At 28.8% G+C, this 20,988-nt stretch overlaps 1 protein-coding gene across 2 annotated transcripts; it reads left to right on the top strand.

Moving 5' to 3' along the window:
- Positions 1–407: 407 nt before the first annotated feature.
- Positions 408–20,162, top strand: Phb2 (prohibitin 2). 2 transcript variants are annotated; one of them, XM_071184561.2, is made up of 8 exons: positions 408–858; positions 2,011–2,092; positions 4,340–4,419; positions 7,048–7,172; positions 8,359–8,544; positions 11,061–11,180; positions 16,841–16,914; positions 19,954–20,162. In XM_071184561.2, exons 1-7 carry the CDS (start codon positions 732–734, stop codon positions 16,871–16,873), a joined length of 753 nt encoding a protein of 250 aa, XP_071040662.2. In that variant the 5' UTR covers positions 408–731; the 3' UTR covers positions 16,874–16,914; positions 19,954–20,162. The 2 variants fall into 2 exon arrangements, with proteins under 2 accessions (XP_071040662.2, XP_042902266.1); XM_043046332.3 differs by having other exon boundaries at positions 619–858; positions 11,061–11,168; positions 16,837–16,914.
- Positions 20,163–20,988: the final 826 nt, after the last annotated feature.

Genomic DNA, 20,988 nt, shown 5'->3' with positions numbered 1-20,988 from the left:
AGCCCATTCAGTTGTTCTAGTGCGACGCTATTAAAAGAATCTGCAGAGAATCAAAATTGTGATGGTATGTTTGCGGATTTTCCACAACTCTGATCATCATCAAAGGAAAAGGAGTACCTGATTGACGAGTTTTTTCTGGTTAAATATATTGCTCATAATCAGGGTCTTACTCATCCTCGGACTGATCGCTAAGACACGGTTCCCGGCAAATCACTGAAGTCAAGCATCACTGGCTGCGGTCAGTGTGCGGGTGGGTGACCACTTGAATCAGTCTGCGTAGGGACCGAGGGTGTGCGGTATTGGTCCTCGTTAAACTGTGCTACCGTAAAGTGCTCGACTTCGCGCGCAGGTCGTCGGGCTACCGAAGCGGGGGCGCCATCTTTTTCACAGAGGATCAAAATTGTGATAGTATGCCTTCGGATCATCCTCCGGGATGTTTCCTAGACCACCGCCAATAGCCTATTGTGCTGCTCTAGTGCGACGTAAACATGGAGTTTAGAATAGGATCCATGGACGTAAATTAACAGCAACAACATCTCATCCTCGGCTACGATTGGAAATGCGTAAACTGTCTGCAGTAAGAATGATTCCTAAGTGATAAAATTTTGTTTTCATACTTTAGCTGTGACTGTGACTCATTGTACATGCTCCTGAAATCTTAACTGAGTAATTACATAAGAAATTAGTTTTTAAAATTTATTGGTGTAAATAATATTAAAAATATCTATAAAATGTCGCAGTGGAAAGATTTTGCTAGTCGCATACCAAAAGGCAGCGGTGGGGGAATTGCGACTGGCTTAAAACTTCTAATAGCTGCTGGAGGTTTAGCTTATGGGGCTTCTCAGTCTGTTTACACCGGTAAGTACGGTATTTATCGAAAATTTAAGTATTGTGGCATTAAGTATCAATTTGTGACATTTGATACCAAAGTTATGTTAGTTTCTATACATCACTGTTATTTTTATTATTTGCTGGAACACAATTTTTTCTTATTGCTTGATACAGCATCGCTCAGAACTTGATATATCTCATGTAGGTTCGAGTAATTTAGCATACTTTTAATATTTATTTTTATTTATGATTTATAGCAGTCATATAAAAAGGTTGTGCTTAGTAACTGCTTTAACGACTTAATCGACGGCTTCCTAAAGATGGAAATGTATCTCTGGTATTGTTTCAAAATTTTTGCAATCTACTTTTAACTATATTGCATTTCTATCAATAAATTAATATGAGTAAGTATTTAAATAGTTTGAAATTTGTTCGACCAACTATGTTATTGTGAGGCATAACTACCTCTATAAGTATTGAAAACCAATTCACTAGTTGTTATATAAGACATGGTAACTTGATTCTATCATGAGGTACCTTTTGATAGATGAAGGTTAATATAGTCTAAGATTTAATCCCTTCAATGGTGACCCGCAGACGTGATAAGAACTTGCCTATATTGATGGATAATCCACATTAAACAGTTGATTTACTTAAAAGTATACAGCTCTAAGAAAAAAATCCGATGAAGTAAATAAAATCTCCAGGTCAATAAGCAAAAATAAAGAAGAAAAAGTAATAAGCGAAATACTCTAAAAAAAATTAAACAACAAAATACATAATGAGCGAAATGCTATGAAGAAAAATAAATAATAGTGAGAGAAATGCTATAAACAAAAAATGAAGAGAAAATATAATGAGCAAAATTGATATAACTAAATAAACAGCTTGAATTAACTAGTGGTATCTATTCATCGAATTCTATCACAGATAAAGTTCTGGAAGGGGAGTAATGTGGCATAACTACCACTATAAATATTAAATACCAATTCACTAATATATAAGACATGTTAACTTGATTCTATTTTGAGGTACCTTGTGATAGATGAAGGTTGACATAGTCGGTTTATCTAGCCCTCTGCTTAAAGGTGGACATTTGGCCATAATTCTGATTTTACCCTATATGATTTAAAAGGAATGACTGATATTTGCTTCTAATATTTCTAAATTGCCTTTTAGTTGATGGTGGTCACAGAGCCATTATATTTAGCCGAATTGGAGGTGTGAAAAATGACATATACAAAGAAGGCCTTCATTTCAGGTGAGTTTAAACACTTATAGCCCTATTAATTTAAATAAGAGTGCTGTGAAAAGGGGATATTTCTGTATTGTGATCTGTTAGCGCCAACTACAGTTTCCAAGGTGCCAAATAGATTTTAAACTTGTAAATTAAGAAAAAAAAGCATTGTAGATGTTTGCCCATGTGGCTACGAGTTGGTCATTTTCTGTGACGTTTTTTTTAATAGTTTCTCGCAGACAGCTGCCAAGAAGTTGCCAAGACTTGGTGATTATTCTGCCACAGATCAGGATACGGAAATCTCCCCAAGATTGCTGCGTGAAACTCGCCCGTGATTGCTAGATGAATTGAATAACTGTTGGAGATCATAGGGTTTATGAAAGGTTGAGAATGTGTTGGGATGAGAAGGGGTTAGGATCTTTGCACCTGTTCATAAGCAAATGTTTTTTTGCATATTAGTCGACGGGGTGGGTTTTTTTTCATAGTGTGATCTGTTGTGCAAACTACAATTGCCAAAGTGCCGAAATTTTTTTTTTTAAACTCGCAACCTGGCCCGCAGCCATTTAGGGAAGATTTCCATATTGTAATCTGTGGCAGAATAATCACTAAGTCTTGACAGCGACCGGCGAGAATCTAAGAAAAAACATTACAAAAAGGGATCAACCCAAAGAGTACAACTGTTAGCTTCAACCTTTACATGTTTTTTTATTATTATTAAATTATCCTTATAAAAATCTGCTGCCTTGGCGATTGTAGTTGGCATGGTAGATCACAATGTGGAAATATCCCCACCTTTTTTGTTTCAAATTCTTTCTGATACTTCATGAGCATCTTTTTCTTTTAACAAAACATTTTAGTATCTTTTCTATTATATAAAGTTCTCAAAAATTTATTTGGTCATATTTTTATAACAATAGATTTATGTTTCATAATTTTTTTTCTGAACATTTTCTCATTTCCGTCCAATAAAATGGTTGAGTAATTTTTTCTCTGCCTAGCTAACCAATTACATCTTTTCACAATCACAAACTGCAATGTTTGTAAACAAAAGTTAAAAATTTTGCTTGGATGCTAATTTCTTCTACTTCATTTTAAAAATCTATGTGCTGATCCAATTTTTTCGAAATTTTGTCTACCTATTTTGAGGGTCAGGAATCTAAATTTAAATAAGAATGTTTTTTCAGGGAAAGTGCATTTTTTTCCGATTTCATAATTTAATAGTTAGGACTAATTAATTAGCATAAATGAAGTCACCTCCAGAAACTATTAAGATTGACACTTAGTCTGGAAGATCATTAGAACAAAGGTTATTCTGAGTGATGCTTTTTTCCCCGCACTAAACATAATGAATTTGATGTTATTTTTAAATTCAATTCATAAAAAAATTTCATCTTGGTCTGGTTAGTACATTTGTTAAAGCATATATTCAAATTTTCTCAGGTGTATTTTATTTATGTATTAATATTTGTGTTAAACATGATATCTGCCCACCTGGAAAGTCATGGATTTTGGTATTGAACAAAATTTGTCCTGAAATGTCATGATTTTAACTATGTTTTAAAATTTTGTGTCAAAATTTGATTTAGTGTCAAAAAATCTAATATTTAAAATGTAATTTAGCCATCCCCTTAATTTCATGTTCAGAATGTCTGAATTTGTAACAAAAAACCTACCCACAGTCATATTTTATTAAAATATAAAATGTTTTTATTGTGTTCTTTCAAAAAATGAAAGAAAGAACATCATTTCTAGAGGATATTATCTTTTAAACTTCTGTAATTTCAGAATTTTTTTTTATTTATTATTTATTTTTTTATCTTATCAATATAAAATTCTTACTGAAGCAAACCAGTCATTTGTGAATTTTTTTTTATTCCTAATTGAGAACTGAAAATTCACAAATATTTCTTTCCTTTCTGATGAACAAGAAAAGTATCTTCAGGATCTAATTCTGCAGAAAAGAAAAGGAAAAAAAAATTACTCTTATTTTTTTCAGCTATTTTATTGCTTCAACTCTTTCTTTACTCTTTTTTTTAAATTTGAAATCAATAAATATTAAAATGCAGAGTATAAAAGTTTTGCTTTGCATAATGCATTTTTAAATTTATTGTGTTTTTATCGGAGAAAATAGTAACTTCGTTATGTCATGAGAATTTTTTGGAATTAGTCATGAAGTGTTATGGATTTGAAAATTTAAAATGTAGCAGATACCCTGGTTAAACCTTAAAATCTTGTCAACACTTAGTTTTACTCTTTGTATTATTTTCATAGGATACCTTGGTTTCAATATCCTATTATCTATGATATCAGGGCCAAGCCTAGAAAGATCTCATCTCCAACTGGTAGTAAAGGTATGTCTTTTTATATTGTTTCAAACTTTCTTATTGTGATTTTAGTATGATTATTATTTTCTAAAAGTTAACTGGTGTTCTATTTCAAAAAGATACCTAGTTGAAAATTTTACTGTACAATTTTCAACCAGTAATTATATCTGGTTTATCAGTGTTTTCATTACAGAAAAAAATGAGAGAATTTCTCACCCTTCCTCGTAAACAGGGTGAGATTTCAAAAAGTTTAGTGAGATTTCTAAAAATTAAAAAAGCACAAATAGACTCTGAATTTTTTTTTTTCTTTAATTATAATATTTAGCATCTTCTATTTGTTAAAGCATTGAATATTTTTGCTGCATCATCACATGGAAAATGTGCTATATCTACTTTTTCATCAGATATTCTCATTAGGTTGCTCAAATGCTTATCAGTCAATCTGTTGTTACAGTGTTTTGTCTTAATTCGGTTTTGGGTGCTAAAAGACCTTCAACAGATGCTGAACTATTCGGAATCACTAAGTAAATTTGCAGCATTGCACATACACTTTCCCATCCTCTACATCTGCCAGCAAACTAATGTTGAAATAATGAAAGATCAAGGTGATTCTGGCAAAGGACGAAACATTTTCCAAAATGCGTGAAATTTGCGAGAGAAAAGAAGAAAAAAAGGAAGATTCTCGCGTTCTTGCTCTGTAGTGAATACACTGTTTATGGTTTATGGAAAAGTTAAGGCAACCAATGTAATATCAAATACTGTCCAGCATTTTCATGTCTACCACATTTGTGGAACCTCATCTTATTGAAAAAGAAAGGGTATCTGCACACCTGGAAAGTCATGGATTTCGGTATTGAACGAAATCATGATATACAAATATCATGATTTTAACTGTTTTTTAACAATAAATCATGGAAAGTTATAGGTCGCCAAAAATTCTAATTTTTAAAATGGAATTTATCTTCCCAGTGTTTCAAATATCTGAATTAGTAACAAAATCCCCTCTCACTGTCACATTTTATTATATACGTTAAAATATAAAATGTTTTTATTTTTTTCTTTAAAAATTATATTGTTTTTTCAAAAAATGAACGAAGGAACATAATTTGTAGAGTGAGTTATATTTTAAACTTCCCTGATTTCAGAATTTTTATTTTGTCATTTTATGGGTTTAAAATTCTATCTGAAGGTAGCCAGCCGTAGGCGAAATTTTTTTAATGCCAAATGAGAACAGAAAAATCAGGAGCATTTCTTTCTCTACTGATGAACAAGAAAAGTATCTTAAGAGTATAATTCTGCAGGAAAAAAAAAAGAGAAGGAAAAAAAAACTTACATTCTGCAGAAAAGAAAACCAAAATTTTTTAACTTCCCAAAAATAAAATCCTTTTGCTTTATTTCAAGAACTCAATTGTGTTCTGCGACAATGTCGCCGTGTTGCCCGCGATTCTGCCACAGGACTTTGAGAGTGACTAGCAATGATATTCAGTGGTTAAAGGTTGATGCTGTGTGCTAGAGCAGATAAGGAGAATTATATTAAATTTATTGTTGTGTTTTTGTCGGAGATAATAATTTCAGTAAGTCATGAAGAATTCTTGGAATTAGTCATGGATTTGAAAATCTAAAATGTAGCAGATACCCTGAAAAGAGCATTGCCTGTTGACATATTTAAGTGGCTTACAGTCTATGTAAAGCATGAGTGAGCAGCACAGCGAAGGAGGATTACTTTTTCATGAGTATAGGAAATTCTCAGAGCTTAATAATTCCCCAGATTTTTTTTTCTTCTTTAAATCTCACAAAAGTAGTCTTTTATTTTTTCTACAACTTTTTCAAAATATTTTTAGAGAATCACATAGTTATCAAAAGTAGAATAATGATCAAAATGTAATGAAATATTAATAACTTATATATAATTTGAAGAGTGGTACTTCTTTTTGCTATTAAAAATTTTTTTTAATTTGACAAAAAAACTTTCCCCTGGTGTGTGTAAATTTCCCCCTTACCTCATTTGCAGAATCATGCTGTATTAATGCAACAACTGTCAAGAGCAATTCTACTCTCCTGAGAGGAATATAGAATCGGCATTTCCTAAAGATTGTTGGAAGTGCTTTCATTACCTTTCACCCTTACTTTTTTGATAAAGTCAAAATAGATCGACATCCTATGCAAAAATCTTCTTAAAGAAACTAAACTTTGTTTTAAAAATCACGATAGAGAAAAAAGAAATCACTATATTAATTTAAAATTATGGTTTGCTTATTGAATCTTTTTTTTAATAGCTAAAGTATTCTTTAAATTCTCTTGTCTTTAAATTTCAATCATCCATTTCTTTCAAAATGGTTGCTATGCCTTCAAAGCTATGCATCATAATGAAAAATTGTTTTCGGTAGTTAGAGCTTCGAAAATATTGTTATAATATAGTTTTAATATTAATTTAAATTTTGATTAAGCATTATTAAAATTTTTTAATTATAAATCAATGTTCTTACAGTATATTTGAGTAATAAGAAATCCAGTTTAAATTTTAAAAAATCCGATTTCTTTAAAAAAAAAAAATCATGATTCCCATGCTTTTTCGGAACATATTTGTGTAATGAATTTTGTACATCTCACATTTGAATTTCGTAATAAAGATATTTATGTTTGTATTTTTGTTAGATCTTCAGATGGTTAACATTTCCTTGAGAGTTTTAGCTCGACCTGACAGCGCTAATCTCCCCCATATTTATCGAATGTTGGGTACAGATTATGATGAACGTGTTTTGCCTTCTATTTGTAATGAAGTAAGGATTCATTTCTTCTTGTATCATGAAATTATTATGAACACTAATTTGAGATATACTGTCAAACCCTGTGATAGTAAACAGCTCGATCGTAGTGACACTGACTTTACTCATTCTTTCTCTATACTCTGGTTACAAAAAACATACCTAGATGGCATTGGCATTTGCTCAGAATGTGCCAACTTTGCTTATGTGGTGTCTCAGTAAATTGTAGCCAACACTTAAAAACACTTGAAGAACTAGCAAGCCTACTATATATATGTTGGGGTAGTTAAGATCATTTTAAACCACATTTGTTTAATGTAAAATAAAATGTGATTCTATGAATTTTGCCACCACACTAAATTTAAAAAATTAAACTTCCATAAAATACGGAAGGGTTGAGAGGTATGCTTTTAGTGTAGTAGAGCTCTAATTCACTTATAATATTTACTAGTAAGTATCTTTAAAAAAATTAATAACTATTTTTTTAAAGATACTTTCTGCTTAATGTGTACCGGTTCTTAATATTTAATTGATATCTATGTTAATTGATAATTATGTTCACATAGTTTGGCATTCATGTTAATAATGGAATAAATAGAAAATCTCCCACTAATAAATTAACAGGAAAAGAATATTAGCAGGAAGTGTTACCCAAACTCTCTAGTAGAGTTAAGTAGTTTAACAATTATTCATTCATCTCTTTTATCTGAATTTAAAAATAATCAATCATTCATTAAAATTGTGTGATTATAGAAATCTTAAATACAATTAATAATTTTAATTATATATTAATATGATAAAATATTAACTAATTGATCTTTAATATTTTTTTAATGCAGCCGAAGTATCACAATTTTGATGTATTGATTTAAAGTTATTAAGAATTCAATATTGATAAATATATACTGTAAATTGTTAAGACTTTCTCACCTAAAAGTAATTCTGAAATTAAAAATACTATGTTTATTTTCTTTTGTAATAGAATTTGCCTTTGATATGCTTAGAGAAAATCTTACTTTTTTTTCTTCTTTAGTTTGCTTTTTTTTTAAAATTAATTTATGTATACTGTTCCAAGAAAATATCCTGAATTTTTTTCTTTTTTTCTTCTATCAAGCATGTGTTATGGTAAAATTATTTATTAGTTCTTGCAGTCTTCTATCACTTCAAATACATTGACATATCACCTCAATACATTTTACAGGTTTTGAAAAGTGTTGTTGCAAAGTTTAATGCCTCACAGCTGATTACACAACGTCAACAAGTCTCCCTACTAGTTAGAAAAGAATTGATAGAGCGAGCCAGAGATTTCAGCCTTATTCTGGATGATGTTTCTATTACTGAACTTAGTTTTGGAAAAGAATATACAGCTGCTGTTGAAGCTAAACAAGTAATTTTAATAACTTTTGTTAATTGACTTTCAGGTTGAAATTTTTTCTGGGTAAAACTTCATCCAGGGCACTGGGCGAAATAAAGGAAACCCTAAGCAGGGGTCTGTCTGGTTTCTTTTGAGAGGTACCTATTTTGTGAAAATTAAGAATCAGCACAAAAATTTTGTAAAGTAAAAAAATATTTTTCAAAAATTGTCACTTCAAATAAAAATCATTTATGACAGGTAAATTTCTGTGTATTTTTCCTCATATAAAAAAGATAATTGTGAAATTGTGGGCTTTAAATTGCACCCAATTTTAAAATTCCAAAAAAGTTAAATTTCAACTTGGATTTAATAAAAACATGTACTTAACAGTACAGAGTAAAAAAATTATTCTCTTAAAAAATAAAGGTCTGTTATAATAAATTTACAATAGTGTTTAAGATAATTTTCGAATTTCGACTTCCTGTAAAATTTACAGAGGGAGACTTTGTTTAATTTTAGCTAGGTATTAAAAAAAAGGAGAAATTTCCCCCCCGCTCTGATAGGGTGTGAGCGACCGGTTAGGTTTATGCTACCTTTTTGTAAAAGACATCTAGCAAAAGAGTTCCTGTTTTCTCTAGGTTGCAACAAGACTGGGGTTTGCATGAGAACTTGCTTTATTAAAAGTGTTTTGTGAAACTGCCTAAAGTTGTTTTTCCTAAAGTTGAATTTGTAAAGGTACCTTAAACGGTAGTAAATATATGCTGGACAAACCCCTGATAAGTAACCTTTACAATTGTTTTACAATGATTAAAAGAATAGTTTGAATGAGTAGAGTTTATTTGTTGCTTTTCTCAGCCTATTTTTCGAGATATTAGATGCAAATTTGCCTGTAATACAATGTAATAATGAAAGAGTAGATTGATTAAAAAGAAAAGCAAAGGAGAATCTCTTTGCTTTTCTTTTTAATCAATCTACTTTCTCCGAATAAGTAAGAAATGTACAGATTCATTTTAAAATTATTTGCAGAATCTTTGTGTAATGTCTGTAAAATGCTTTTGTAGATAAAATGTAACCTTTTTTACATTTTATGCACCTTTGTATATATTATATAAAAAAAAAGGTAGTATATATTATGTATTCTAGTATTTATTATTTGCAAAGCATGTTTTTTCAAGGCAGATTTTTGTTTTATGGTGTTTATTTTATGAGTTCTGTTAAATATAATACATAGCTGCCAACTGAACTGGATTTTCCAGTAGACTACTGGATTTTACCAGTTTCTCTTGCTCTACTGGTTTAATTAAAATTCAAAAAATCCCTTTTGAAATCGAATTTTAGTACATTATTGCCTGCTTACGTGAATATTTAAATAAGTATTACTAATATATAATAAAGCGACACTCATTTATCAAAATCAATTTAAACCTTTTTTTGTTCTAAAATGTTCAGTTTATTTTTGTTCACAACTCTCTTTTTAAATTAATTAAAACAATTTTTTAAATTGTCTTTGATGAATTAAATGCCTATTAATATTTGAAATTATGAGTACACGTAATGCATTTCAAGTATGTTTAATGTCAATCATAACAGAAAAACATTGCAGTTTTTCTATTTTGTTGATGTTAAAAATCCTATGAGTAAAATATTTAGTACATTATGCAACAATTATCATGAAATTTATAATATTTCATATAATCTAATGGATTTTTTCTAATCCATGTTGGCAGCTCTGATAATATAAAGTTATTTCACCAACCTTATCATTTTCACCAACCACGTATTGATTATCTTGTTTAGATAATCTTAGTTTTATTTGTTTATACTTCATTTTAACATTCTTATTATTCAGCGTAATATGAATTATTCTCATTATGTGATGATTGAAAAATTCTTTAGCCATTACCTCCTTTTAAAGTTCCAATGATTTCTATTAAATTGGTTATTGATGAACTTTTAATTCAACTAAATTTTCTTTTCATTCTAAATGTTTCTTTATACTATGGACAGATGGCAGCACAATAAACAGAATAAATTTATCTAAAAGATTCTAATTAAAATAATGAAAAAAGTAATTAAAGTAAGAAAATTTGAAAAGGATTCTGAAATATTTTTAATTTTGCTTAATTGTTGTCTTACATATTTGTTCAAACTGATTATATATAGTGATAGTTTTTATCATTCTTAAAACAAAATTAAATCAGAAGTTTATATATTGTAAAATTTACTAGTACCATTTTAAATATTAAATGGAACATCTCCCATTGCAATGGGTTGAAGTTGGCATGTATGTGCTGGGCTCCTTTGCATAAAGCATTTAAAAAACTGCTTTTGTGTTCATTTCGTGTATTTTTCTAAATGTTACCTTTTAGTTTTATCTTATTTAAATGATACATGAAATAGTTTAAAAATAAGTGCCATTAACTAAGTAACTCTTACAGTTACAAACTCTTTAAAAAATCCTTTAAGATTTTGAAAATTTTTTTTTTCTTTAAAGAGTTTCATCTACTTAACTTAGGTTTAAATTAACCTTTTTTTTTCCAATTTCATAGGTAGCTCAACAAGAAGCTCAAAGAGCAGCTTTTGTTGTTGAACAAGCCAAGCAAGAGAGGCAACAAAAGATTGTGCAAGCCGAAGGTGAAGCTGAAGTCGCTAAAATGATATCCTTTTATGTGTTCATTAGTCTTGTAATGATGATTTGTGCTCTATCAGTGTTTTCACTACAGTGCGAAAAACTCTTATTTTTTCTTTTTCTCGCTTTATGAAATTGTTTATGCTACAAATTCGCACACACCTCTTTACCAATTTCAAAATATGCAAATATCCTGTATTTTTGGAAAATTTTTCAATTTTTACTGTATTTCAACCTTCTGTTTATCTTACCAAACGCCTTGTTCAGAACTGGTTCAAGAATGCATGAGATTGAGATCCAAATGCATTTAAATTCATCATTTTTTATGCATGAATGTAAAATGGAGACTACCTGAATTTTTTTTTTTTTAATGTTGAATTTTTACCATTGCTTTTTTAAAATGAAAAAGAATAACCGGAGGTGGATATTTAACTTTGATCTGTGCTAGGTTTATAAACAACCCAATATTATTAAATGCATAAAAATGAATTGAATGACCAACGAGATTCAAATGATTTATGACGGTACAGTAAAAAAAGATATTGCTTAAACCCACTGGAACAAGAAAGCAGGGAAGACTGCGGTTGAGATGAGCTGACTCGATGTAATCTAATTTTCTTGCAATAAAGAAAGGTATTGGAGATAAATCGAAAGTTGTTAACTGGGATGAGATTATTCCGCTTTTGTCTCTCGAATTTCAATCTTTTGATCAAAAGAACTGATTTTCTAAAAGTTTAAGTTTTTTTTAATAAATATTCTGCTTTTTTTTAAAATTCAAACTACGTAGCTGCCACACCTATCGCATTTTTACTTATTTTGGTTATTTTCTCCACTTTTACATGCAGAAAATAAAATTTTCCGCATTTTTACCCGCTCTCCAGATAGCTCGTATTTTCGTAATTAAAATGTTGCTGCTTTCTTCTCGATTCTTTATTCACACGATTTGAACATCAATTTTCGTATTCGCCTGATTTCAAAATTTCGCTTTGCGATTCTTATTCACGCAATTTAAATATTGTACACGCGATTCTTATTTACGAGATTTAAAAATCCAATATCGCAATTTGTGTTCCCTCGTTTTTAATATCCTATGTGGCGATTCATATTCTCTAGAGTTTAAAATCCAATGTCATGATTCGTTTTTTTGGTTGTAATTTTAAACATCGATTTTCGTATTTATACACTATTTAAAAATTAAACATTGGGGTTCATATTCATGCTATTTAAAAATTATGCATTGTGATTCGCATTTATGCAATCTAAAAATTATTCATGTGATTTAAAAGCCACATATCGGAGTTCCTATTCTCTCAATTTAAAATCAAATATTGCTGGACTTATTCACAAGATTTTAAAATCATGCATGTGATTCATATTCATACAATTTTATAATTAATCATCAGGCTTTGTTGTCACCTGGTTTTAATTAAGGTTTAGAAATTGCACTTTTTTATTAGCTTATATTGGTGTTTGTTTATCTATCGTTTCTCGAGTAGAAATATTCTCTACGGAATTGCCAAATTTGTTATGGGCAAACTCACTATTCCCCCTCATTTCCTAAAAAGCTGTTAAAACCTTTGTTTTTTCTCACATTCACACAATTTTTATTTAATAATCGTTACATATTGTAAATGTTTATTTAATAACTGCCACATGATGAAGAAACTAATATGAGTCAATGGTTCAATTTGTGGTTTGTGAATCTTGGTTCCATGTTTATTAAAGATTATCATGGAGATGTAAACACAAATCTAAATTAAAGGAAATGCAAAGATATTTATAATTTTGGATAGCCATCAGTTTTGCCTGTCCTCTTAACTTATCTTTGTATACAATTGTGTGTGTGTTTGTATGTGTGCAAGAAGATGGATGCTTGCATTGAACCATTGACATACATGATGCACTCTTTAGTAATCTGATGGCTTCATTGTTTTTAATTGTTAGTTTTGAATAATTCTAAGATTTAAATAAGTTTTAGTTGAATCATATCCCTGAAAGTTTAACCGTTAATATGGAATTTTTTTCTACTGTGTACAATTTTCTAAGTGATGGGAGTAAAGAGAAGTCTGTTAAACAGAGGTGCATCCAAATTGTCAAATGATATCAAAATGTTTAAGCGAAGCACGGTATTAATATCTCACGTACACTCTCTTACATATATAAACATAAGTTTGGTGAGTATTCTATTCTAGAAAATATCGTAAGTTTATTGTCTTGTAGTGTATCTACCACTAAAAAAATATAATTCCAATTCTCTAGTATATAAGACATGTTAACTCTATTCTATGTTGGGGTACCTTTTCATTAATGAAGGTTCACATGGTAAATAACTACTCACTTCTCACAGTCCTGTTATAAATTAAATACTACAGTAGAACCTCGATTAACCGAGGCAATAACTAAGTCTAAATTTTTTTTTCTCCTCTCCAAAATGAGCTTGGAAGAAATTATACACATATTAGTTCGTTGTCCGTGTTACAGGCACTTATTCCCCACAAAAGCACTCAACTTCCATGAAATATTACACCCTGAGAAGATAACATCCATGAATGTTTTGTTAACAGTGGTCATGTGACTTGTAAGTTTAATCATGTAAATTTTAAAAATACAATATTTTCTTGATTTGTGTTATTTTTGAAAATGCGTCTTTCGATATTTAACTAAGTATAGTTTAAAAAAATTCCATTTTACTTTTCAAAATTTACTACTAGAGTTGATTTCCTTTTTAAGTCTTTTTAGCTGTGAAACGTAAGTTCATATATGTTTATTTTTATCATTTAAAAAACGTTCTATTGTTTTTTACTTTAAAAGTAGTTAAATTCGCAAGCACAGAAGGTTTTTATACATGGTTCCTATTAACCGAGATTTCCGATATCCGAGGTACTAGCGGTCCCAATTAGCTCGGATAATCGAGGTCTTACTGTACTTTATATCTAATATGATCTGTGATTTTTGAAGTTGTTAAATAGACTCGATATTGTGTGTTATTTTGGTTTCTGTTATAGGGGTTTTCTTACGTTATTGTAACAGATATGATCTTATATATATTAAGCATTTCTTTTTTAAGAATAGAGGTTGGGTTCATCAGAAATAAAGTTCAGGATTGAAAAGGAATCAAAAATGGTTCACTTTCTTTTTTTTTTAATACATATTGAGTTAAAAAATTCAGTTATATTTTTGATTGGGGTTCTGCAATTGTGTGTGTAGAGTTTTCATATTATCAAAGATGTGTGTACGTTGATCATGTGAATGCTACACTTCAAATGAAAAAAAGAAATTGCATGGCTGCCCACTCTATTGGATTTTGCCAATTTTATCCTGGTCTACTGGTTTAATAATTCTTCTGGTTTTTGTGAAATTTTAGAAAATTTCCTGAAATTGAGTAAGTTTTCTGAAAAAATCCCTATTGAGATAGAATTTTTACGCAGATTATTGCTTGCCTGAATATTTAAATAAGTATTACAAATACATGATGAAGCGAGCCTCATTCATAATAATCAGCTTAAAACTTGAATTGAAATGACTAATTTTAGAATGTTTTTTTTTTTTTTGACATAAAATATTTATATTTTTCTCATATATTATTTATTTTAAGTCAATTTATTAGCCAATAACCATGGCTGCCAACTCTACTGAATTTTAAGTTTCTTCTGGTCTACTAGTTTAATAAAAATTCTAGTTTTTATTATTTTTATTTTAGAAAATCCCCCAAAATTGAGTAAGTTTCATAAAGTAAAATACAAAAATCCTTAATGGATTTTTACTCAAATTATTGCTTGCTTGAGCATTTAAATAGGTGTTACTAAAGCATTATGAAGTGATCCTCATTTATAAAAATCAGTTTAAAACTTTTTTTTGTTCTATTTATGTAGAGCTCGCTTTTTAAAATTAATTAAAAAGTCTGAATTATCTTTGGTAAATTAAATGCCTATTACTATTCAAAATTATGAGTAAACATAAAATTTCAAGTTCTTCCCTATGTGTAGAATATTTAGTACATATGCAACAATTATCATGAAATTATTTTGTAAAATTTACTGGAGTTTTTCCTATTCATGTTGACGGCTATGATATTGTTAATTTTTATTTAATCATCGTCACATATTGTTAATAATTTTTTAATAACTGCCACATGATGAAGAAACTAATATGAGTCAATGGTTCAGTCTGTGGTTTGTGAATCTTGGTTCCATGTTCATTAAAGATTATCGTGGAATTGTAACCGCAAATCTAAATTAAAAGAAATACAAAGATATTTATAATTTTGGATAGCCATCAGTTTTGCCTGTCCTCTTAACTTATCTTTGTATACAATTGTGTGTGTGTTTGTATGTGTGCAAGAAGATGGATGCTTGCATTGAACCATTGACTATCATGATGCACTCTTTAGTAATCTGATGGCTTCTGTAAATAAAAGTTGTATCATGTTACATTTAACACTAAATGCACCATAACCTGTCGAATGACCGTTTAAGATCTTTTGCTTGGAAATTAGCTGATCATCTTATCATTTTTGCACATTTGACTTCATGACTTTTTCTAACAATATTAAGTTAATATTCTAATATTATCTTTTTTGTATTTTGTTTGTTTTGAATAATACATGTTGTATACCTATTTCTACAAGAACAATTTATTGCTTTATAAGGTAATCGGATCAGAAATTATGGTGTAATGCGTGTTCAACGTATTGCAGTCGATGAGTTGCACATTTCTGCAAAGACTGTTGCGTAGTGAGTTCAATCAGAATAACTGTGAATTCAAATTTCAAGAAAGTACCTAAAATTTTAGATTGGCATTTTTGTGTCAGAAAAAGTGGCAAAAACTAAATGTTTTGGTATTTAGTTTAAATGTCATTTTGATAGTTTTACTTCATTTGTATCTAACTGTTTGATAGCTTTACATACCCTCCAACTTATGAGAATTTTGAAAATAATTCTTTCTAGTGGTAGCGAACCAAAGTAGAAATTTTTAAAGCAAATGGATCTCTCATAAAACTTTTATCAGAACTTAAGAATCTAGCCATATGGCCTGCACTTTTATAAGTAATAGTGGACAAGTTACGCTAAAATTAATTTTTTTTAAATATTAAGACATTAATTTTGCTACCCTCTGAAAAGAAGATTTCTGAAACTTCGGAAATTCCGTAGCAGTTGGAGGGTATGGCTTTACATCATTTGTAACTAACAATTTCTTAGAAGATATAAGATTATTCATAAGAATTAGAATTCTTACAATTATAAGAATTAGAGAAATAATAATAGTTTGAAGAAATATGTTTGCAGAAAATGTACAATGGAAGCACCCTGTATATGTAAAAAATGCGTTGAGCAAGGAATTAAAAATTCTTCTTCTTTGTGTTTATAATGCATAAAAATTGGCAACATACAGTTTTGTTTAATTATAATAAAGTTTTTTTTTAGTTTATTTCCTTCCTAACATCCATTATTTCATACACTCAATCAAGAAGCATAAAGTCCGTTCATTAGATTGGCTGTGGTTGAAATAGGTATATATTAAGTATTGGTATGTTTAGTGTTGAGCATTGTTTCATCATGTAATCTATATTATAGTTTGAAGCATTTATATGAAAAAGATGCTTGATTCGTACCCAATTTATGTTAAATATTTCATCCTGTCCACCAATTTGTGATAATTATTTGTGCAAATATTGTTTTTCTCTTAACTTAAACCACTTAGGTGATGCAATTTCTAAGAACCCAGGTTATTTGAAACTAAGGAAATTAAGAGCTGCTCAAAACATTGCCAGAACTGTAAGTTAACCATTTCGTTATAATTCATCTGAATAAGTAGTTATTAACCCACTGACGGTTCTGCACGTAAAAAGTCGCATTTTTACCTGCAGTTTCTCTGCATAGCAAAACTGGTTTTCCCATGTTAACTGATAGGGGAACTGTGTGTAGGGGAGAAACATTCTCCCAATTTTGTCCATTTCCTTAACCGCCAGTGGGTTAAAGTAAAAAATTTTTTTTTAAAAAAATTTACTTTTTTATTTATTTTTTATGAATAGAAAATTGTTGTAATCATATAAAAAAAAATCTTAATTTGACAGCCATTAATTGATAAAATTATTGACTTTGAGTGATCAAAGAAATTGCCTGAAATTAAAACAGTAGCCTTTTGATTGGATTCTGGATTCGGATCTGTAAAAATGCAGGTTAATGGAGATAGCTGTTTCTTCTTCAAAATTAAAAGAATTAATTGCAATTATATAAACAATTTTGATTTTATAAAAAGGAATCCTAAAAAGGGTTTTTAATAAGTTGCTCATTCACAATGAAAATAACTATTTTATTTCCTAAATTAGTGAAAGACATTTGAAATTGTGGTGGGATTTTAAATGTACCATATAACCTTTTAAATTGTGCGTGGAATATATTTGAAGAATATATATATAAAACAGACTATGAACTAATGGCAAAGAAAAGAAACTAGAAAAGGCATCTTTATTTGCAGATAAGTAAAAATAATCTAACAAGTGTGGGCCTAATGAAATAGGGAACAGAAAAATTGAGAAATGCTACTGTGGCTCAAAAAATTGAGACTGTTGTATATAATTTAATATCTGAAGAAGTTGATAATCTACAAAGTTAGGAAAAAATGTTTAGGCATGCAGAACTGAGTCAAGGCTGAACTTCAGTCCTCTAGATTAAATTCTAATTGGATACTTTTGTTACCAACATAGATGAAACTTGGGATAGTAGAACTGAAAAATTTAGCGTTAGAAATAACCATCTTCAAAACTAGAGTTTTTGTTTTTAATGAGACTGAAAGATAAATACTTCTTACTTGTTATTATAACTTTAATCATTAATTTCTTACATCAAATTTAATAACACGCAATAATTTTTAGATAAAGTAATTAAGGTAAAAGTTATTGTCATTGCCTTTTTTTTTTTTTTTTTTTTTTTTTCAAAATTGTTAAAATATCAAATTTGAGAAAATTTGTTTTTTGTATTTGATTAAGTATATGTAGGTGTGAATAATATTCTTATATTTGCTTTAAATATGGCTTACTTAATAATGTTAAACAATTTGATTAATTTATTATACAGAATATGTATTTTAAGATTTACAAGTCATTTGAATAATAGTGCAACCTGTTTTTAGCTGCATAAAACCTTGGAACATTTTTGGAAAATTTACTTAAAAGTGGTCTGAAATTTTTAAATACTCTACTGCTACCTCTATGTATGTTATAAATTAAGACCCGCTTTTAATTTAAAAGCTAAGCATTCTTTTTTTCTTTTTTTTTTCCAAGTCTTGTAGAATCAGTGTTTGGTAATATTTTAAAAAAGTGAAATCAATTCTTCTATCATGAAATTTTGTTATTCCAAAAACTTTATTTCTTTGTATAGTTTACTAAAAATGTTTTTAGTCTGATTAACAATTTTTTTTCTTCACTAAATAATGGTGGACCAATGTGTTCTCATTTTTCTTAAATTTAAAATATCCGTTTTAATAAAAAAATAATAAATGTCAAACGAAATTAAAGTTTTAAATAATATTAAATCATGAGGTAAACCAAGCGTCAGTTCAAAAAAGAATGACATTTTAAAATATTTAAAATAAAAAGTAGTTTAATTTATAATTTGGAAAACGTATTTCTAAAGTTTTATACATAAGATCTTTATAATGCAAGTCTTAAAACTTTAGTCTGTATTACATAGAATTTTGCATTATATAAATCATAGCAAACATACTTAGTGATAGCAATATAATTCTAAAATATTAATGGTTTAAATATAATTTTAAATTCAAATGTAATGACACACAAATAAAAGGAAATCAGTCATTTATTAGTTATAGGGAAAAATTAAGCTAACTAATAAATTTATCAGCAATAGGCTTATTTCTGCCCTCTATAATTTTGTAGTTTACTTATACAAAGTAATTAAACAAATTAAGACTGGCAAAATGTGAATTGTTGAAAATTTTATGTGCAATTTTGATTGTTTACATCCACAAAGTTAACATGTTTTATGGAGAATTGTGGTATATCATATCCATCTTCTATCATATTACCCCTGTGGCAGAATTTTCTCCGGGTTTCTGCGACATACCTTTCTAATACTAATTACTTTTAAAAATAATAAATATGTATAATACTAATTCAAAGTAGCGTCAACTTTAACAAAAAAAAACTTTTTGGATCAAATGAAATAATTTTTTTAAGAATATGTAATATATTTTTATTCCAATATTATAGGCGATATTTAGGCATTTGTAGGGGGATATCACACTGATTATTTCGTATTTTGTAAATCACATTGTAATCACATCAAATTTTTAAAAAAAATCATGAAATCCGTAGCAGTAACTAATGTAAAAAGAAATAAAAACTACGAAATCACGCAAATCGGATGGCGAAAAGAGTTACTAAATGCCTGTTTTCATTTTGAGATTCGGTTGTTGTAATAAATAGCATTGTATAAATCAATATATGTGGAAATCAATAATAATTTACTGCATGAAAAATATTAAAACGAAAAGCTCTGAAAATCTGAATGAATAGAAAAAAACACAAGAATTCCCCCCCCCCTCTCCGTTGCACAAAAAAGGCAACTTTTGAATATAATTCTGAAGAAAAGATAAAAATTTTTGCAGAAAAAATAACCAAAATTTGTAACTTCCCCCAAAAAAAATCTTTCTGCAAGAACTCTAACATTCTGCTGCAATATCGCCACGACTCTGCCACGGGTCCGAGTTAAATGGAAAATTTTCCTTTTAATTAATAGTGTAATGTATGTACTATTGCTAATAGTGTTTCCGTTTCTTTCCTCTAACTTTAGATTGCCGCTTCACAGAACAGAGTTTATGTGAATGCCAATGCACTGATGTTGAACATTGCTGATAAAGATTTCGATTTAGTAGACCTAGGAGTTTATAAGAAGTAACAATCATTTTATTAAAAGCAAAGCATACAAGTATCAAAACAAATAACATAGACTGTAATTTTTTTTTCAAATAAAAGTTTAATAATAGATGTTAATTACATCAATTGTTGAACAGATTTTTCTTTCTTTTTTTTTTCTGAAGCTTTTTTACAAAAAACTAGTGCACATTGAATAATGATAAAATATTTTTAAAAAAATCAAATGACAAGACTAGACAGTTTATCACAGTATGATGAATTCTCTATTGTCAGTAAGTTCTTTTCTTAAAGTAAACTCATTAAGGAACTTGCTGACAAATGTTCTAAAAAATTTATTCTTTCCAGTTAAATTACATGAGGTACTCACAATGTTTTGTTTTTAGATTTAAGAAAAAGCTTGGAATTTTCAATTAAAAATAAATGAAAATTTTAGCATAATTTTTTTTAACATTCCTCAGAAGTTTATTAATAGATTTCAGTGAAACTGTCTTTTTTTCAATTTTTAACTAAACCAGTACCGTAACTTCAACAAATGGATGTCACAATTATGTAAACCGTTTTCTACTGGTCAAACATTTTGAGTACCTCTTGTTTAAATTTAATAGTTATGAAATACTTTTACTATACATATATTAGGTCCCACATTTTAAGAAACTAAACTAATAATTTAATATACAAACTATTCTACTAACACTGCCTTTAATATATATTTTTAGAATAGCCTTTATTAATAGTGAATTGTGAGAATTATGCTTTTGTATTTTACTTTGTTTAACTATCAATTTTTGTGTAATTTTTTTTCTCAAGGATCTTTAATATGTATATTAAAGGCAATGTTATGCAAGCAATTCCTCAAGCACCTGATATATAAAAGATTTTTTTTCCCTCAAAAAGTTAAAAAATGTCTATAGTGCCAAATTTCAACCAATTTATATGAAATTAGAAAAGGTTT

Source organism: Parasteatoda tepidariorum, chromosome 10, assembly GCF_982258835.1.
Source record: "Parasteatoda tepidariorum strain Cologne lab strain chromosome 10, Ptep-v5.0, whole genome shotgun sequence".
Taxonomy (NCBI): Eukaryota; Metazoa; Arthropoda; class Arachnida; order Araneae; family Theridiidae; genus Parasteatoda; species Parasteatoda tepidariorum.
Note: the sequence above shows the minus strand (reverse complement) of the source record. Positions and strands in the feature narration are given on the sequence as shown.